Genomic DNA, 22,586 nt, shown 5'->3' on the forward strand with positions numbered 1-22,586 from the left:
GTTCTAGGTAAGATTTATGTAAGCATATTTGAAAAGAAGCTGTGAAAAATTGTGGAAGAGAAACTTGGAGAGAAACAAGCTAGATTCAGGCCAAATTGAGGTTGTCAGAATAAGATTTTCACTTGACAAGAGTTGAAATCATGAGAGTATGATTAAGCTCTGTGTATAAGTTTTGTATATCTAGAAAAGGCATGCAACAAGGTGCCCAGGGAAAAGCTTTTCAAAACACTACAGTTATATGGAGTAAATAGAATATTATACAGGGCAATACATAGTCTATATTTAAGTTATCTATTTATAAGTTATATATATTTAAGTTATCAGTTAAAATTGAAGGAAATACAGAAAGATGGTTTGATATAAAATCAGATGTAATCATATCTCCACTCTCATTCATCATCTATGTAGATCACATTATGAAAGAAAGTGGCATTAAACCTGATATCAGAATTGGTGATATAGTCATCTGCATAATGCATTTGTTTTATGCAGATGTTATACTCCTAAACAGATCTGGTGCAAGTCTCCAGGATTCACTAAATTGAATAACAGCTATAACAAATTTGGCACCAAAAATCAGCAATAAAAAGATTAAAACTATGAAAATGGGCAGGAACATAAAAAACTTTAGCTGCATTGTGAATGTGAGCCTATACAACAACAAGTAAAATATTTCAACTATTTAGACACAGTTTGTAGTGAAGATGGCAAGTTAAATCTGAAAATAGACAACAGAATAAGCAAAGCTAGTATGGTGGGTAGCCAGCTGAATAAATTTATATGGAATAAGAAAGAAATTATTCAAAATACCAAATTTGTAGTATACAAGACAATGTTCAAAGTGGATAGAGTTAGGTTAGAATAAAGCAGCTGGTCAAAGGCTAGAGACCACAAATATGAAGGTTCTGAGTAAAATTAGAGACCTGAACAGATGGCATCAATGGCAGAATCATATTAAAAATGAAGACATTACAAGGGAACTTGACATTGTTTGCATTGAAGAAAGAACGTGTAAGCAGGGCTAATCTAAGATGGTAAGGTCACTTAAAGAGAATGGAATAGAAAGATTAGTAAAATGTGTGTTTGATGGCAAGAAAAAGACCCAGAGCAAGGCTAAAGTGTAGGCAGATTGATTCAGTCGGTAGCGCCTTAAAAACACAAAAGGTTAGATATGACAATATTGGAGTGCTGACAAGTAATAGATTTATTTGGAATAAAATTGTTGACAGGAGATTAATAATAATGTAAAGTTAATCATGTAGTGCTCTCATAAAAGCCTGAATACTCCCCCCCCTTGAGGGTACATATCAGAAAATGGACAATGCATTTCATAATGGCATTCCTTATGATTATGAATACATAAGGAATGCCATTATGAGATGCAATATTTTTATAAATGTTTCTGATTATTTCAATTCTTGTTGCGAGAAGAACAATAAAGAATTTAGTTAGCATAAATTATTAGTAACCGTTTTTTTTTTTTTTTTTTTTTTTTTTTAATTTATGGTGGAAAAAAATGTACCATGCCAGATACTACTACATACTGCTAGGCAAAATAGAGATCAGCCCTGGCTGTATTTATTGAAGTAAACATCCCCTATGAATTAACATTAACACGATTAAGAATTCATAATTAATCTGTGATGATTAATTTTAGAGAAAAAATTTTTTTTTTTAATTCGACACAAATACAAACATACTTAATTTATATGTACATTATGTTTTATCACTATTTCAGCCATTTCATGTAAAGAAATTGTTCACCTTTAGACTATTTGTCTTAGACAGAAATAATATGCAGAGTGACATTAATCAGCATCACATCAATTCAATAGGCAATTTTCTAACAATTTCAGCATAACCAGACTTATTTCATAGCAATATATAAACAATGAATTATCAACTTTACATTTAATTGCAGTCAATTCCCACTACAAGAAACACTACTATGGTGAATTCACTTAATATAAGTTTAGTAATATGAATACTATGCTTAAAGAAAATTACACTCTCTTCCTTTGGTTATCACAAGTTTGAAATCCTAATAGCTTGAAGAGAACCAAATGTGTATTTTATCACATTCTCATTATGTAATTCCATTAAGAGATCCCTCATGAATATTTTAATAATCAACAATTAACATAATGTAATAAAAAATTTGTTACCGTTTTTAAAAGATTACTACCAGCTTTTTCCATTCCAGATATCTCTATTCTCTAGAACCACCTTACTCAAAATGCTTGTGAGCTACAAGCGTTTTGAGTAAAATTAAAAGTTCTTAAGTTTAATGTAAATGATTATGATTAGGTATTGCATATCATATGATTAAAACATATATGAAACTAACCTGATTGACTGTGCTACCTGATAAGGTGTAGTCCTCCATGACTCTCCATCAATAAATTTTCCATCAGGAAGAGTAATTTTAATAGACTCTGGTATTTTAGCAGCAATAACAGCCTCGTGATGAACTTTGAATTCATCCCATAGCTTTAATCTATCCTGAATATATGATGGCCATGGATTTAGCTAGAATGATAAATGTTGCACTTCGGTTCAAAACAAAATGTCATAATAAATGCAATGATATGTCAATAAAAAGATGAGAAGCAATGTTTGTATTGTCAATTCCACATTAACTGCATTAAAAGCAGAGATGGGAAATTTAAAAAATAACAATTTGAATTTCAAATCAAGTTCAAGGATTTTAGAAATATCAATTTTGATTTCAGTTTTATATTTTTTTTTATATACACTTTTTTTTTTTTTAATCATCATCAAATTCCTGGCATTTACCCTTAACCCTTTGCCATATAAATTATTTTTAAAGTTGGCTCTAAATTCGTTTCAAATTGACGCGAACTTCGTAACGTCTGTGATATGTCAAAATTAATTTCGGGGGAATAAACAAAAGACTTGTCACAGACGTCTTTGTATGTTAATGGGGTTAAAGGGTGTACAGGATATGATAGCACTACATGAAAAATGTACATCATTACTAACTTCCTATCTACAATTTTCCTCCAAATCAATCTATTACCTGTCAAGGATTCAACATTATCAGATCTTATATTTCTATCTTCTAAGGCACTTTTTTACTGTATTAATCCACCTATATATTGGTCTTCCTATGGGTCTTTTCCCTGACAACCTGACAGAAAACACTTGCTTTGCTAATCTTTCCTCTCCCATTCTGTTTAAGTGACCATACCATCTGAGATAAGCTCTGCTAACACATTCCTAGATGCTAACAATGTCAAGTTCTTTCCTAATATCCTCCTTTTTAATATGATATTGCCACTGATGCCACCCGTTCATGCCCCTAATGTTTCTCAGGACTCTCATATCTACGGTCTTTAATCAAGTGTTTTACTTCTGACCCAGCTCTCAGATCCATAAGCTAAAATTGGTTTGAACACGGCCTTGTATACAGCTAATTTAGTGTTTTGACTAATTTCTCTCTTATTCCACATAAATTTACTCAATTGACGTCCTACCATAACCAGCTTTGTTGATTCTCTTGTCTATTTCCATATTTAATTTACCATCTTCACTAAAAATCGTGCCTAAGTAGATCAAATGTTTTACTTGTTCTATAGGTTCTCCATTCAATGCTTCTGCCTATTTTCATTGTCTTTGTCTTTTTATTGCTGATCTTCATACCATATCTATTATAACAGTTATTCAATTTAGTCAGGGAATCTTGCAGACTTGTAGCGGATTTATTTAGAATTATAACATTGTCCACATAAAACAAGAGCTGACATTAACATCTCCAATTTTGATATCATGTTTAATACCACTTTCCTTCATAATGTGATCCATATAGATAATGAATAACAGAGGGGATAATGTACATCCTTGTCTCACATCTGATTTAACATTAAACCATCTTCCTGTACTTCCTTCAATTCTAACTGCTGACTTACAACTCAAATAAAGACCAAGTATTGCTTGAAATAATGCCCCATTGAAAGATCTACAAAACTTAAATACAGATCTTTGTTATATTCCCATGATTTCTTAACTATTTGTTGTAAAGTGAAAATCTGATCCTGACAGCCTCTATTTGGCCTAAATCCAGTGTGTTCTTCACCAAGATTCTCTTCCACAATCCTTCTCAAGCATTTCTCAGGGTATACTGACATAAATCTTACCAGGAACACTCAGTAGAGAAATACCTCTATAATTCCCACATCCAGTTTTATTTCCCTTTTTATGTATGGGTACTATGAGAGCTCTATCCCAATCATCTGGAAGTCATCCCTCTGTCCAGGTCCTCTGAACCATGCAGTGCAGCCACTATAAGACTTTTATACCTTCATACTTGAGCATTTCTGGACGATTATCATCTACTCCTGCTGCCTTTCCACATTTCAAACTTTTGATGGCTTTTTCTACTTCAAGTATGGATATGTATTCCTGATTGCATGCCTGGTCAGTGTTTTTTACCACTGTGCTGTCATCACTGCTAGTTTCATTTAGCAATTTTTCAAAGTAATTATTCTATACCAAGGATATCTGTTTGTCCAGTTTTCAGATCATCTCTAATTCCTTTTACAGCACTCTTTCTTCCATTTCTGAGCTTCTTCAACAACCTCCAGAACATCTTGCCACTTCTTGATATTTATTTTCTATGTTCTCAAAAGTCCTCCCATGACTTTTGGTTAGCTAGTTGAACAAAGTGTTTAGCTTTCTTACATTTGTCTCTGTATTCTCTCAAAGCACAAGCTGACTTATTCACTAGGAACTTTGGATATGCTTTCTTCTTTTTCTTCGCTGCCTGTTTATCTTCCTGTGTCCACCAAGGAGTTCCGATTTTTCTATCCTTGCAGACAACCTCATCACATGCCTCTCTGGCTGAATCAACCAATGTTTTCTTCAGATTGAATATACAAGTTTTGATTCCTGTTCTCAAAGTCTTTCATTTTTTCTTGAATAATGTTTGTATATTTCAGTCTACAGTTCACATCTGAGAGCTGCTCAACTTTTATTTGCTTTAAAACTTTCTTACATGGTCTTCTTTTCAATATGAAATTCAATTTTATCCTGCTCAAGACTAAATGGCAATCACCTCCAATTTCAAATCCTCTGTACACTCTAGTGTCCTGCACCAGGGAGAAAACATCACTATCAACAATAACATAGTCAATGAGACTTTTTTTTATTCATTGCTTCTTCTCTCCATGTGAATTTGTGCACATTTTTATGTTGGAACATGGTGTTATTAATAACCAGTCCATGTTCTGAACAGAAATCCAACAGGTATTTGCCATTATTATTAGCTTTGCTCTTTTCTCCAAATTTTCCCAAAATATTTTTGTATGTCTGACAATCATTTCCTACTTTGCTATTTAGATTCCCAACAAGGACCAACTTTTCATTTTTCATTGTCAGTTGCTTTCTCTAAAGCGTCAAAAAATTCATCCACTTCTACTTAGCAGAACCCTCTGTGGGACCATAGGCACAAAAAATCTCATTGTCCAGTTTCTCCATTCTGATATTTGCCCATGTCACTCTACATGAAATTGTCTGCAATTCAAGAAGATTTGCCTCGTATTTAGTGTTGAATACTATGGCTACTCCTTCTTTTCCTTGATTGTCATTGCCTGAATATAACATTTTGTATTTATTGCTCAGAAAGATCTCACCAGTTTTTGCCTTTTTTGTTTCAGTTATTCCTATTATCAATTTCAATTCCAGTTTTTCAGATATTTTATATTTTTTATTTATATATTATTAATATATATCTATTATGAACTGATTCTGCATTCTCATTTGAAATAAAATAGTTATGCTACTAAATGTTTATTAAAATCCAACCAAATATGACTCTTATATACAACAGATATTATACCTTTAGTTTCTTCACTGTCTGTTTCAGTAAATGAGTCTATATTATTTCAAATTTAAAATCTGAACAATCCACCACTGTAGCAGGGGTGAGCCCTGCTACAGTGGTGTAATACCAGGAATGCAGCATTGCATTCCAATACTCATGATGGCTTGACACAGGAACCCAGAAAAATCAGCAACTAATCTTATGGTAAGGGTGGAGGAGAAATGATACTTTTCTTGTATTTTAATTATAGGGTTTTAAAAATATTGGTTTAAACTGATATCTTTTATTAATGTAAATTTGTATTCAAGTTTGTTTTTTTTCCTTTTTTTTTTTTTTTTTTTTGTGATGCAGGTCCAAATTTCAATTTTTTTTTTAATCAGTTTTTTTTTTTTATTCAAGTCCAAGAAAAATACCAGTTGTATTGATTTATTGATTAAAATTAATACTTTCAATTCATACAATTTTTGAAAAACAAAATAAAAAGTTATAATTTGAAGAATTATAACTTTTCTTGAATTTCATATAATATAGAGAATCATACCATATAACATCCGGATATACTGGCATATTAACATAATGGTTTAACATCACAGGCACTTAATACATGCACAATTTGAAGCACAAAGCCAAGTATTCAATTTCCCTTTACAACAGAACAGATCAAGGGATACTTTTAAAAGTTACTGCTAATCAACAAGTTTGATAAATTATTAAAGAACACGGCGTCTAAACCTAAACTACAAACCAACACTGTAGTTAACCTTTCTTCAGTTATCCTGAAGCCTGAAGCACTCAACGCTCTATCACGTGGTCACAACTTCGCCACTGCTCCTAAGAAATTACCGGCCGAGGAATTAATGATCCCAATTGAACGCGGAATTCGCCAACTTCCAAGCCACATCGCCAACGATATTCAATTGGATGTAGCCTGTGTTCTCAAAAAAGCAAAACCTCCAAAATCCAACATATCTATTAGTGAATACAAGTCACTACAAGAATTGAAGAGAAACAAAGAAATAGTGATCACCAAAGCAGATAAGGGGACCACCACTGTGGTACTCAACCTTAATGACTATACAGGTAAGCTCAAGGCTTTGCTATTAGATCGATCCACTTACCTCCCCATTAATTACAATCCCACCAACTCACAAATTAGAAAACTCCATAGGCTCCTTAAGAAGGTTACTTCTTGGCCTGTGGAGGTTACCAACAAACTAAAACCCTATAACTCTAGACCCCCCCCGCATATATGGGCTCCCTAAAATACATAAAGAAAATGTGCCATTACGTCCCATAGTGGATGGCATTGATTCCCCCACTTACAAACTAGCCAAGCATTTAGCCAAAGCGCTCTCACACTATACTGGCAACACACCATCACACATAAAAAACTCAGCCCACTTCAAAGCCAGTATAGAAAACCTTACACTGCAACAATGACATAATGGTCAGTTTTGATGTCTCCTCCCTATTCACGAATGTACCCCTCAAAGAAACTCTAGAGCTAATCCAAGCCAAATTTCCTCCCGATATCTCAGCCCTATTTCAGTTTACAATAAACTCAGGCTATTTCGTATGGCAGGAAAAATTCTACAAACAGATAGAGGGGAAAGCCATGGGTTCACCACTTTCCCCACCCTTGGCCAACTTCTTTATGGAGACCTTTGAAGAGAAAGTCTTAGACTCAGCCCCACAAAAACCTACCATATGGCTTCGCTACGTTGATGATGTGTTTGCTATTTGGCCACATGGCCCAGATTCACTCCTCTCCTTCCTAACACACTTAAACAACCAACACCCTAGAATCAAGTTCACCCTGGAAAAAGAGGAAAACAATAACCTCCCCTTCCTAGACACACTAGTCACCCGCCAACCTGATGGAACCTTGGTTTTCTCAGTTTATAGAAAACCCACCCATACAGGCAGATACATTCACCAACAATCCCATCACCCCCCCTCACAACAATATGGAGTTATTAAGACACTATTCAACAGGGCAAAAATAATCTGTTCAAATGATCAAGCCCTAACCACTGAACTAAATCACATCCATGACACTTTCTCGGCCAATGGCTACCCCCCCAAAAAAATCCAGAGAATACTTAACCCAGTGATCCACAACCCACCACCCCCTCCCCTTCACAAAAAAGATTACTCTAAATCCATCACCATTCCCTACATCCGAGGCACCTCAGAAAAAATCAACAAAATCTTAAGAAAACACGACTTAACCACTTGTTATAGACCACATAGAAAATTGGCATCCCTTATCCGCTCCACTAAAGACCAACCACTCCCCCTAGACCTACCTGGTGTATACCAGGTCCCTTGCAGCTGTAAAGTGTCTTACTTTGGCCAAACAGGCAGGACAGCAAATATCAGAATCTCAGAACACAAGGATTACATCCGATTTCACCAGTACAGCCACTCTGGGCTTGCAGACCATGCTCTGGATACTCGCCACAGAATAAGATGGAAGAAAGCCACAGTAATACACCGCAGCAAGTTCAAGTATGAAAGACTATTCATGGAATCAGCCTCAGCCCTTAGGAACATGCCAAACCTCAACAAATTTGGATGCATGAGACTGCCCCAAATTTGGGAAACAATTATCAGAAGAACTTCAGCCCAAAGGCCAAGAACCACCAATATAGCCCGCCAGGGGCACCACCAGGACTTTAGGAAAACGTTAGCTTCCTAGCTTCAGTTCTCATTTGATGTTATGTAGTACTTGTGTGCACGTGTCTTTGTAATAAGTTCCCAAGAAGATGGCAACGTGACGTTCGCTGAAATATCGGAAAGTATATATTAAAGTTTATTTAATTTATATTTCTAGTATACGCTGTCAATTCCTTAAATATTAGTTATCATTATCACCTCTCAACAAGAAGAATGCTAATGTGACTGTTCTTTCAATTGAATTGTGTCCTATACTTTTGTAGAGAACATACAAAACAGCTGCAGAAGAAGTGAAAAAAATCCTTATCTCCAAATGACACTGTCTAGTCCTATTGCAGTGACAGAAAAATCACTTGCTTCTTTAAAGAAGCAAACTCTATGTAAGAGAATTAAACACTATCATATGGAGGTAACAATCTAGATTTCTTTAGCATCTTGTAATATAACTTATGTGAATTAGAAGAAAGACTCCAGATTTGTATTAGGTTTCTTCAACCAAAGCAATCAAAATCACCATACTGAACATGCCATTGTGCATAACCACAAAATATACTCAGAAAAAAAGCAAAAACCATTCAAAGTCAAATTTAAATCTAAAAAATTTTTAAGAAATCAAATGGCCCGAGATGACTAATGTCGATGCTATTAAAACTCAAAGTTAGTGGCTTAATGAGAAAGTGACAAATGCATGTTTCCCCAAGATGAAAAGATCAAGGATGTTAGTGAAGCTATTAGTTTGTAGAAGGGAAAAGTGAAAGAGCTGAGTGTTTTGGCAGGAACAAATGATTTGAAAGGGGAGATATGCAATGAAAGAGAATCTGAAGGAGTTGTTGAAAGAAGTGAAAACACGAGAAAATAATTAAACATTGTGAGTCTGCTGCCCAAATATGATAGGACAAAGTTGAGAAGGCCCAGGATTACTAATGAGTCAATGAGAAGATAGTGTAGGTGAAATGGTGTGGTTTATAGATGTATGGGGTGAATTTGATAAACAAAAAGACATATATGTCTGATGGACTATATTTCAGTGGTTTTTGAAGTTAATATTTGGAGAAAGCATTGTTAAGTAATTTGGAAGTGCAAGACCATCATGTATTAGGGAGATGCTATCAAGTCATGTGTCGAGCTGGCCCTGAGATAACTTTGTGTGTGTACGTACATACGTACAGAAATGATTATGCAATGCTGAATGCGATTACACAGGTTTCAGATTCGGATGGATTAGTAATGACATTACACAAGGGTAACTGCAAGTTCAAAGGGATGTTGAAATGCATGCACACAAATGCCAGAAGTATCAGAAATGAGGGAATGGAGTTTTTAGCACTTGGTCAGCTGAACTTTGCCAAAATTAATGGGCAAGGCATCAATGAGATCTGGTTGACAGAAAACGATATAGAATGTAAAGGGAAGATAGATGGAATAGGACAGGAGGTGGGGGTACTGCTGATGATAGTGAAAAACTACAACCAACAAAATTAGAACTAAAGTGTATTGTAGGTCTGAGGAAGATGGTTCATTTGAGGCTGTTTGGTGTGAGACAAGAGGCCAACAGGACAAAATATACTGTTGGTTGCTGATATAGACTGGGGGTCGAGGGGGGGAAGTTCACAGGAAGATGGCTTGTATCAGTAGATTAATGCAATAAGTACAGACCAAACAATTATTATAGGAGACTTCAACTAGGAAGATGGAATTGGAATTGATACAGCTGCTAAGCAATAATTACCTGAAACATATTATAGAGGGAGACCAGGGCAGGGGTTTGAGAGTGCTTGATCTGGTAATAATATAAGAAGATATATCCATAACAAAGGTAGACACTAATTTCGATTGAGGAGAGCAGCAATGCAGTCTTGTTCCAGGAGGTTTCTTAACATGTGGAATTCTCTGTCAAGAAAGGGTTTATGTTGCATTATAAAGCTGGTAATTATGACAGACTTAGGAGTCATCTTGGAGCAGCGCCATGACTTGAGAAGCTATAAAAAAAAGAATGTCAGCAGTGCATGAAAAGCAGTCAGAGATCGTTTGAGAGAAGCAGTATCAGACTGCATACATAACCAAGGTCAGGAGGATAAATCAAGTGGAGATTATGTGAATGAGTAGAGATATAAAGCAAGAGCTGCTAAAACAGGAAACACTTCTTCTTCTTCCTAACATGGAATATAGGCCATGTGGCCTGTTCCGGTCTCATGCCATCTCTTTCTTGGTCTTCCGATTCTTCTTTTTCCACTTATTTTGTATCTGTATAATATTTTTGGTAGTCTGCTGTTGTCCATTCGATTTAAATGTTCTAGCCATTTTTGTTTATACTGTCTTATGTAGTAATTAATTGGTTTGATTTTTAGGGATTGTAAGATTTCTTCATTTGTTTTGTGGTCCCACTTGGTATATCCAGCTGTTTTTCTGAGGAACTTCATTTCTGCTGTCTGAATTTGGTTTTCATCTTTCCTTTTCATGGTTCATGTTTCGCTTCCGTATAGTAGAGTTGGTTTTGACAAGACATTATATAGTCTGATTCTAGGGTGTTTTGGTACCAGGGATGGCTTAAATATACTGTTTATTATTTTAGTGTCTATGTCTTTTTCTTCTTCGTATGATAGATCACATCCCAAGTATCTGAAAGTGTTTACTTGTTCTAGTATTTTATTATCTATCACTATTTTACTTCTTATTGGGTTTTCTCCTTTGAATGCCATTATTTTTGTTTTTTCTTTGGATATTGTCATATTATATTGCTTTGAGATATCATTTAATGATTTTAATGATCTTTGTAAGTCATCTTCTGATGTAGCTAATACTATTTGATCATCTGCAAATAGTAGTGTATCTATCTTCATTTGCGGGGTCATTTGTATACCAAATGGGTTATGCTGTTTCCAGATTGTTAATATTTCATTTATATATATATTGAAAAGCAGAGGTGAGAGGGTACATCCTTGTCGTACTCCTCTTGATATATCTTTCCATTCTGAGGTGTGTTCTAATTTAACTGCTATTTTATTTCCTGTATATATTTCTTGAATAGATTGTAAAAGTTGGTTTGGTATGTTTAAATTGGTTAATATTTTAAACAATTTTTGTCGACTAATTTTGTCAAAAGCTTTTTCATAATCAATAAACGCCACATGTGTTTCTTTTGGAAATTCTCTTCTCTTTTCTATTAATAATTTTAAAGTAAAAATTGGATCTATGCAGGATCGGCCTTTTCGGAAGCCATTTTGTTCTTCTAGTAATTTGTTTTCTACAATGCTGCTTAGTTTCTCTTTTAATATTCCTGCATATATTTTATATCCTGTATTCAGCAGGCTAATTCCCCTATAATTATTGCAATTGTCTTTATTTCCTTTTTTATAGATTGGGATGACCAGTGCTTTTTTTCAAGAGTTAGGGGTTTTTCCGGACATCCAAACCATATTAAAAAATTTCAAAAGTCTTTCATTAAATTTTTCACCTGCATTTTTGTAGAGTTCTATATTTATATTGTCTTCTCCTGGCGTTTTCCTATTTTTCATCTTCTTTATTATATTTTTCAGTTCTAACATTGTGATATTTTCTATTAGGTCATTCTTTGTCTTATAAAATTTTAATTCATTGTTCTCATCTGTCCAGAGATTTTGGAAATAGGTCACCCATTTTTCTAAATCTATTGTTTGGATTTTTATCTTTTCTTTTATTTCTTTATTCATGTATTTTATTACTTTATAGGTTTTGGGTTGTGGCTTAAATAAATCCTTTTCTAGTTCTGTTACGAAATTGTTCCATCTTTCTCTATGTTTTTTTTTTTTTTTACTTACTTCTCGTTTTGCAATTGCACTATTTCTTTTATATTCTATTTCTGCTTCTATTGTTTTGGAATTTAGCCATTTCTGGTAACTGTCCTTTTTGGTTTTTATTATATTTTCTATTTCTTTGTTCCAGTCTCGTAGTCCTCTTTTTCTAATCCATTTGTGCTTTATTCCTAAGGTTTCTGTTGCTGCTTTTGTGAGAATTTGTTTCAAATTTTCCCATTCATCTTCTATGTCCCTTGATTCATGTGTGGTTTCTGTTTTTTAAGTTTGTGCATTTGAGATTATGTGAATGAGTAGAGATATAAAGCAAGAGCTGCTAAAACAGGAAACACTCTGGAGGGAATATAAAGAAAAGAGGATCAGCATGCTCATGATCAGCACAAAGTGTAAAATTAGCTAAGCAGGGCAAAGTAAACAAAAGAGTTTTTTCGTTATGTAGCAAGCAAGAGGGAAAATGACTATGGTAGGATGACTTTAATCAATACTGATGGTAGGAAGGTGACAGAGGCAAAAGAAATTGTTGAGTTGTTTAGTGATCATTTTGCAAAGGTATATCATCCAGGCAGAGATTTAGCCTGATGTGACAGACATGCATATCAAAATTGAGGTAAATGAACAGGAGATGTTCAGCATATTTTCAATATGCTGAACATCTCCTGTGGGACTGGATAGCTGTCAGCCCATAATGTTGTCACCAGTAGGCAACAAGAGATTCTATTTTGGTTGGAAAATGGCAACAGTCAACAACACAAAAATTCATGTAGTAATTTTTTGTAAGAAAAAAATATAGGGAAGTGGTGTCATGAGTCTGAGAGTGGCTGGAAGAGTGCAGTAGAAAAAAATTCTGAAAAAACAAATCATTGTTCACACCTATTCTTTTGTATACATGTTGATCTATGATCATTACTTAACACTGCACTAAGATTATAACATAACACACAGAGGAATCTCTGCATTACTCAATACATACCAACAGGATCACACACTAACATCTTTAAAGTCACAACTCCCTATGCTAATTCATTATTTATTTTGAGATTTTGAGATTAATTTAAAATGCCTTCTTAAAATACAAGTTTTTATCAAGGCACCATTAAGAAGGAACTTGACATTGTTTGCAATGAAGAATATGTGAGCAGGGCTAATCTAAGATGGTATGGTCACTTAAATAGAATGGGAAAGGAAAGATTGGTAAAACAGATGTTTGATGCCAAGATGGCAGGAAAAAGACCCACAGGAAGACTAAAGTGTAGGTAGATTGATTCAGTCAGTAGTGCCTTAGAAGAACGAAAGGTTAGATATGGCAATATTGGAGTGCTGACAAGTAATAGACTAATTTGGAAGAAAACTGTGGATAGGAGATTAATAATAATGTAAATCTTAATCATGTAATGCTGTCAGAGGAGCCTAAACACCCCTTGAGGGCACATATCAGAAAATTGATGATGGATATCCTGCAAAAACTTCAATTTCTTCATACCATAAATTATCACACACTTTGTTAGGAAAGTATTATCATCATTAAATATGATGAGCTTATACCAGTTGGCAGCTAGTGGAATTATGAAATATTTGTCAAGAATTAATCAACATAATGAAAATACTATGTTGCTTTCTTCAGTTTATCAATTCAAGGTAGCCTATCAAAGTCAGTATGTTCCCCCAGTGCACATAAGATCATTAACTTGAATCATGAAACAGTGCTACCACATAACTAATCTGGACTTGCATCCAAACCACATTTAAATATGAAATTTAATTATATATCACTGAAAAAATGTCCAAGTAATATAACTCAGATTTTCACTATTTCTGTCAGCCTTACTATTAGTTCAGTTATTTTAAATGCCTGGTGAAAAATGAAGTTAAAATTTAAAAAAATCACATTCATCAAAATCACAAATGCTTGCCATCACAGTAAATTTCCAGTGTTATCTTTTCTATTCCTTACATCATGCCTTTGAGGCTGAAAATATATTATTATTCCTTCCAGATGGCTGACTAAACCCATACAGTGGCACAGAAGCCTCGCATAGCACAGTAACATTATAATCATCCTATCTGAGGAGAACATGTTTGCATTAAAAATAAACAAACTTTTTTTTGTTTGTTTACAGACATCCTTATGACAATAATAATAAATGCAAAAATATTAAGAAATTGTATAACTTTTTTTTAGTAATAATTCTGACCTTTAATGTTTTTTGTACAGGAGTTGATCTATGATTGGAGAAATTTAATAAACCAAACTGCAATACATTTAAATGTCAAATTAACTATCCTCTTGGAATCTTTATGAGGTGAGCAAGGTCTACAACAGAGGCAAGGAAGGTTTTCTTTTTTGTGGAAATTGGGTTTTACCTCCCACAAATCAGAGAAACTAGCTAGAAAACACAATTAATAGGCAAAAATTGATTTCTAGATAGATTGTGTAAAGTGGATTCCAGTGTGGGTCTCCATGGGGATATCATGTAATAATATATTCTTCAGAAAGAAAGAAAGAAAGAAAGAAAAAAAAAGGGGAAAAAAAAGAAAAAAAAGGGCAATTCCTGTTTCTAAAAATGTAAATATTAAACTTGTTTTTAAACATATACTTAATAAATATAAATTTAAAAAAAAAGTGTATGCATTTTTTTTTCAAACAACTTTTATGAAGTGATTTTGATAAGTATGTACTATTAATTCAATAGTGTTCTAATGTTAAAAACAAATTAAAAATATTTTTTTTTATGTAGAAAAAAATTGAAACCAAAGAAGGTTGAGAAAGAAGAAGTCTGTAATGAATAAGTTCTTCTGAAAGTATATTATACAGAATACTTGTCATATAAATATACAATGTTAAAATAAACATAAAAAAAAAAAAAAAAAAAAGGACAAGACTCAAATTATTTACCTCAGCAGCTGGCAACCTTTCAGCTTTAGCTTTATCAGCAGGCTGTAATAATAAAAATGAAAATTTCTGAACCAGTTTTTGTAAATAAATTTACTTATGACTTAATGATCATCTCTATATACTGTTTATAAAGAGAAGAGGTACCAGAGACCAGATCTCAAATCTCAGACACCTTATTGAAAATTCAAGATAATTCAAAAGTCCCACTTACACATGCTTTATAGATTACACCAAAGCTTTCAAATGCATGACCTGATGTGAGAAATAATGTCTAAGTCTGGCCTTTTCCCAACATCTTATCCAGTTAGTCAAATTTACAATAATAGCCAAACTGCAGTAAAAATTATCAGAACCAATCTGATAACATATTATTATTATTATTAATTATTATCTGACTTCCATGGAGTCAGAGATTCATTGTGAGAGGTACACACTATTGCACATAACGCTCATTCAACCATACTTTAAACTGATACAATGTGTCTATATTCACAGCAGATTCAGGCAATGCATTCCACTCACCAACCCCTCTCCATGCAAAGAACCTGCTCTTCACTCCTCTGCTCACATCCTCCTTATACAGTTTCCAGTGACGACCTCTTGTTCTACCCCCCCCCCATTCTATGAAAAATCTCTTCCATGTCAACCTGATAACAACCCCTGACTAGCTTATGTCTCAATCATGTCCTCCCCCCCCCCTTCCTCCTATTCACGAGACTTACTTTCTCTCAATTATCAGACTGGTTTTCCAAGAAAGGAGAAGGCAAGGTTATATACACTCTCCTGGACTTTTCAATCTCTATGATGAGGAAATCAAGAATTTCTGGTTGATTGGAATAAAGGCATATTGATAGGCAGCTCAAAAATCAATAACTTAAAATATGCTGACAACATAGTACTAATAACAGAAAATGAAAAGGACATGAATGAATTCTTTGGGAGAATAGAATGGCATAGTTTGACATAAGGACTCAAGATTAATGTTAGTAAAACAAAACTGATGATCCTAGATAAGAATTATAATGGAAATACATCAGGACTGCTTACTAACATATAATGATAAAAGAGATCAGTTTATCTGAGTACACTGCTCTCTGCCAACGGGAGTTACATGAAGTAAGATCAATTACAACAGGAAGATCTGCAATGACTTAGCTCACCAAGATCTGGAAGAATACAAAAATAGCTATCAATGCAAAGATCAGATTTTTCAGATCCATGGTTCTTTATGGATTCCACAAATCCATAAAGTGGTTCTCTATGGTTCAGTCTTGGACACTAAAGAAGGGGCAATTAAGAAGATCAATGCTCTGAAATGTGAACCTGGAGGAAGAGGATTTGAATTCCTTGGACAGAGAAAAGAACCAACCTGAGTATCAGAGATCAATTAAATCTTGAAATGAGAATCTGCAACATTGTGGAGAAAAGAATCCCCAGATATTTTGAACACATCTCAAGAAGAAAGGAAAAGAACATTGAAATACTCTTCATGCAAGATGCCAGGAGCCAGAAGAAAAGGCATCCCCCAATGGGAGATAACCAGATCAAATTCTTGCTCTTACTGGACTAAAGTTAGATGATGCACTTATAATGACAAAAGACAGAAACAGATGAAGAAGACTAATACACTGAGTCACAAGTCCTTAGCCATTGGGAGATTAAGAAGAGACAGATTGCTAAGAACTTCATAGCATACTTTGAAAATTCTCTCAAATCGGAAAGAATTTTTGTGTTGTCTCACGAAATTCTGTGGCTAATAAAAACTATTTCTGCAAGACGAGATTGCTCAACCGAGAAGACAAATGTAATCCATATATTCTGATCAGATGTCTATAGTATGACCCATCTGGCCAAAATAGGATAGTCTGCAAGAACAAGGAATCTGGTACAATCTTGGGTGAGCCAAGAGAGGAAGTTTGTCATTGGTGGAAGACAGGGTAAGCAAAACCTAATAATATAATTCTAACAGATCATCATTAGCCACATCTCAAAAATTTAAAAAAAAATTTTTTTTTTAAATTTAAAAAAAACTGAACTTCTACATAACTTTCAAGCCAGTAAACAAGATTTCATCTATCCCCACAAAACTTGCATAAGTTGGAGGTATGAGATTGGTTTATAAATTATTAGCTTGGATAAGAAGATGGGTAACTGACAGATATCAAAAAGTGGTGTATGAAAAGGGAATCTGCAAAAGTTTAAGGCAACCAATTGTGTACTGAGGGGTCAGTCCTTGATCTATTGTTATTCAATCTTTACATTAATGACACTGGGAAGGATTTGACAGGAGACATACAGCTGTTTTGCTACTGATGCAAAGATAAAGAGGGTAATCAGGAATGTGACTGACATGCAGAATTTGAAAAGGCTGGAACTGTGGGAGTGTGGAAATAGCTATCAGTTCAATAGTAGTAAATGCAAAGTTATACACTTTGGTGTGATGAGATATCCAATAATGTATTATACTGGGAGGATTAAGCAAGAAGAAACTAGGGATCTTGAAGAATTTTAGTAGACAGGAAGTTGAAGTTCAGGGATCATATAGCAAAGACTGCAAATACAACTCAGAGGATAATCGCAATGCTGAAATAACATTGACATGTAAGGATAAAGCGAGTCATTCCAGTCATTCCACTTCTTTAAAAGCCCTTGATATGGCCTTACTGAACTATTGCACTGCCTAGATGTGGTCTACTGGCTTATGAATGATGCAGATACAGCAGAGAGGGTGCAAAGAAAAATGTAGATTATGAGAACAAATGAAATGAAATGAAATAAATGGAATTTTTCATTTTATGGAGAATGGTAAGAGCACAACGGGACATCCGTAGATGTTGAGAAAGAATGCAGTCAAGACAGGGATGAGAGCAAGATTTTTCTCTCGTAGAGCAGTAGGTGACTGGAATGGCTTGCTTCCAGAGGTGGTGAGTGAAGGTAATCAGTGCTAATGAATTCAAGAAAAAGTATATCAGCTGAGTCCATGCAATTAGCCGAGTGGCTATACACTTCGCAACTATATGCCTAGGAAAGGAGTGTCCTGGGTTCAATTCCTGTCGCTGATGTGAGGAGCTTAGGATCTTTCTCAGACATAGCCAAGTTAGTAGGTCTTGGGCGTGCACTGCAGGGTTTTTCTCCCCAGTTTATCTGGGGTTTTTTCCTTCCACAAGCAGGCAAACTGGCCTTGAGAACATAACACTTCTACAGACATAGGATATGCCAGGAGGCATAGGGCCAACCACCTTATCCTCGTATAGTGGTTGCAGTTATCAGGAATAGAAACCCTCGACACTGTAAAAGAGGGAAAGATTAAGAAAGAAAGAAAAGTATATCAGCTGATGTAGGTAATATGTGGCCTTCCTCAATGAGTCCCTGACTCCCTAGAGATATCTGGTAATAATTATAGACAAACTTTTATGTATGCTTTTATTTATGAAACATGAAATTTAAGTTACACTTTAGATAACTACTTTTAGGGAGGCCTCTAATTAAAAAATTCCTGACTGGAGACCAATGTTTAGGGAGGAAATTTTGAATTTTCTTTCCTCCCGAACACTGTTATTCAGTACATATTATTTAATAACATGCAATTTATTTATAAACTAAAGCTATGTTTTTCAGTTAACTACAAGGAATTTTATGCAAAAAATAAATAATATTTCCAAATTTTGGAGATTTCTACAAAATTTGAGACTCCAATAGCATGCATCTAATGCATTTTCCCACACATATACTGTAGGGTTTTAGTCTCTGGTAATTATGCTACTGATAGTGTTACCTGTTCATGTTTTTATTAAATTCAATTACTATTATCCAAATGAATCAATTCAGTAAGAGGGAGAAAAAGAAAAAAAAGCAATGAATCTAGTGTTTTTCACTGTTTAGCTTTTATTTCTTACTTGCATTTTCTATACTATGACCATTTCACTTAACTAAATTTTAAGTGAATGAAGACATAAGAAAAACAAAAACATTGGATATAGGGGAAGATTTTAAAACTGAAATGGAGATGGGCAGGAGATATTGCATGGACGAAAAGTGACAGATGGACAAAGATGATCACCCGGTGGCAGTCATATGAAGGAAGACAAATGCAGGGATGATCTAGTGGAGATAGCTGGCATAGGGAAGCCATCAACAGAGAAGGACAGAAACAAATGGGGGAGTAGGCCTATAACCAAAAATGGTTATAAAATGCATTTAGAGGAAGAAACTAATGAAATGTGAAGTGTCCTCCCACAATGAATTATTGGACTCCATAGAGTTGTCAAGTAATAATAATGTCTTGAATAATGATCTAAGTACATATTCACAGATATATTTCACTCTTGAATCTCAGTCATAGATTGATATATTGCACACAGCGGTGCAGCTTCTTTTCTTTGCTTATACCATAAAACTGAATCTATCAGACTTGTGCAAAAAGCACTTTGATAATGATCTGTCCAGCAAATATTCCTTTATTTATCAAACAGTATGTGCCTTAACATCATCTGTCATAACATAACTATTTGAGTCTATTGGTAATTATAAATAGCAAAAAGAAAACATTTTGTTAAGAAATTAATAGCAAGAAATTCTACTACAGCACATTTGCTGCAAACTATCAGTTAAAAAACATTTCTAGTTAGACTAAATTACAAATATACATGTAAAATGGATTCAATTAAAATATAGTGGTAAAACACGTTACTGCCAGATTTAGAATTAAGCTAAAGCTAAGAGTGAGTGTGTTCATTAATTGTGAATCATCTGCAGTTTGTCTGCATTGAAGAATTATGTCTCCCCTGTCCCTGAAAGTTCCAAGGAAGCAGACCTTTCCAATTATAGACTGGTCTGTATATCTGCAATGGCAATCAAAGTGTTCGAAAAATTGGTAAGGAATAGAATACATTGGATTAGGAATTGAATAAGGAATTGAGATGATGAACATAAGATTCTCTATGATGGTCAGCATGAGTGTGTGAAGGGCAGGTCTTGCTTCGATGATCTACTTACATTTTTTCATAAGGTGACGAATGTGTTGAATAAGGGAGATTCATACACAGCAATTTTCTTGAACTTTGCAAAGACATCTGACAGATTAGTGTATAAGCTGCAGAAGATGAGATTAGATAACAGACTGGTTAAAGAGATTGAGTATTGGCTTCCTGATGGTGCAAAGTTATATAGAATTATCAGGAGAATTGCTTATTTAATTCTCTACAGGAAGATTTGAATAGAATTTTAGCTTGGACAGATGATTGGGGTTGTTTTGAGGGGGTACAAAGATAAAATAATACATAGTAGGTTGGTGAAGATGTACTTCATGAAGTGGATGAGATTCGGGATCTTGGGATGATGGTAGATAATGGTTGATTTGATTTTTTTTTTTATGGTGTAAAGACATCAAGGATCATACTATGACAGGACATTGGAAGGGTTGCAAAATTTGCAGATATTGCTGCTATGATAGAAAGTACATTGACATGTAGGGATAAGAAGGTGATGATGATGCCACTATATAAGGCACCGGTCTGACTTCCTGAATATACAATATGAACTACTGTGCTCAGATTTGGTTGCCTGGTTTTCATTGTGATACAGAAATGCTAGAGAGAGTCCAAAGTCTAAAGTGTATCCATAATATTCCATTCCTATCAGTATATCATCTTCCATCTCACTGACACCAGTGATTTAGGAACTAATTTTATCAAACCCACAAATGCTGCTCATTTATTCCTTATTATCCTGGCACTGGTGTATAAAACCTATCTTGTCTATGGTCCTTTTTCCTTCCCATAATTCCTCACCTATTATTCTACAAGATATTTGACTTACTGCTCTCACTGAGCCCATTTCTGAAGCTGTTTCATATCAGTATTGTTTATCTCACAACTATCCTAAAGAGAGAGAGAGAGAGTACTACACCTTTCCATACAATAACACAGCATTCACCACACAGAAGCATGCTGCAACTAAATTCACTAATTGATAAATACAAAAATTCCAATAATTTATACTATTGTGCTAGCCGAAAGTTAGTTTTTCCTGGAAGGCTTGAAAGGAAAAATCATTGAATACTATTGTACAGTACACTGAAGCTTTATTGTGGAAAAAAAAAAAAATACAAACTATTCCACAAATTAGTATTCTTACTTACTTCCCAGAATCTTTATAAAACTGAAGTTGCATACTATAAGGAATTAAGAATAGATTTTGAACTAGAGCACCGAGTCACTAGTAAAAGAGATGTCAAGCTACCAATTACATATAATGTAATAAACAAAAGTGAATACAGAGAACCGTGGTTAACAAGAAATCACAACCTGCAAGATGATGATGATAATAAGTGATTTAATAATCTCACTGAGACATGATTAAGAGACAAAAGTATTTTTTTAGATAATAATGACATTACACCCAAAATGGCCTGCTGATGTTTTGTATGGGTAATAAAAGGTGTTAACGTTTTATTACTCATGTTAAGCTCCACCAATCCTAATTCAATCTGGATGTATCTTAATAATCCGATCAGTACACTAAACTTCTTTATACACACGCTGAATTTCATTACAACATAATGCTAAAATTAAACACGGCAGGTTATGTTGATACAAGCAAATAACCATAACATTAAGACAATATCGAAGAGGATGATGCATGTTACCCACGTTAAAATACGTGCACTGAAGTTTTATTACTCGTGTTAGGCTCCGCCAATTATCATAATTAAGCACATAATGTGAGTGCTTAAGATATAAAGTATGGCATATAGTTAATGTTAATATCAAAATGACCACATGGCATTACTTCATGAACCAACAGATTTCATCATGCTTTAACTATTGCCTACAAACCCTTCTGAATCCTCGTGTAGGAACAAATTCCAATCGCCTGAAAAAATTACTGCTAACAATGTTTATCCTTGTCATCATTGCTCATGCATTAAAAAAAATACTTAAAAAATTACGAGAATCGTGCCTTTTCTTGATCGCCAATCCGTTCATCTTCTAACATACCAGCCATAGCGATAGCAAGCGTCGGTCAAAGTATTGTAACCACTTGCATCACTGACGTGCAGATTAGTTGATGAAATGGATTTACTCTTCCTTCTGCAAAATAAAGAAACCTAAACATTTCCCTAAAACCTTAAAATTCTATAAAATATACGCTAAACAAATTGTATTCTAATAATATTAAAAACTGATAAACTTTTATTTAATTTATAGAAAAATCTTTAAATTCGTTTTTATTGCTTTTATATATATATATTTTTTTTATTCCTATTTTCCTTTTGAACTTAGTAGGCAATGGCAATCTCCTTTGGTTGGAAAGACATAGGTTCGAATCTTGTCTAGGATTTGAAGAATTAATATAAGGGCTTTTCAACTGTAGGTGAGTT

The 22,586-nt window shown here is 34.2% G+C and overlaps 1 protein-coding gene across 2 annotated transcripts in view; it reads right to left on the reverse strand.

Annotated features, from left to right (window-relative positions):
* The window catches only part of LOC150098093 (threonine--tRNA ligase 1, cytoplasmic-like), a 178,555-nt gene extending 156,308 nt beyond the window's left edge, over positions 1-22,247 (reverse strand). Inside the window, exons 1-3 of one of the 2 annotated variants that reach the window (XM_090406532.1) lie at positions 22,166-22,247; positions 15,206-15,247; positions 2,348-2,529 (exon numbers count right to left, since the gene is read on the reverse strand). In XM_090406532.1, coding sequence (XP_090262658.1) covers positions 2,348-2,529; positions 15,206-15,247; positions 22,166-22,210 — 269 coding nt within the window. In that variant the 5' untranslated portion in view covers positions 22,211-22,247. The other variant, XM_090406531.1, reaches the window with a different exon arrangement.
* Positions 22,248-22,586: the final 339 nt, after the last annotated feature.

This window comes from Typopeltis vanoorti, chromosome 16, assembly GCF_054136105.1.
Source record: "Typopeltis vanoorti isolate ZY-2024b chromosome 16, IOZ_Tvanoo_1.0, whole genome shotgun sequence".
NCBI lineage: Eukaryota > Metazoa > Arthropoda > Arachnida > Uropygi > Thelyphonidae > Typopeltis > Typopeltis vanoorti.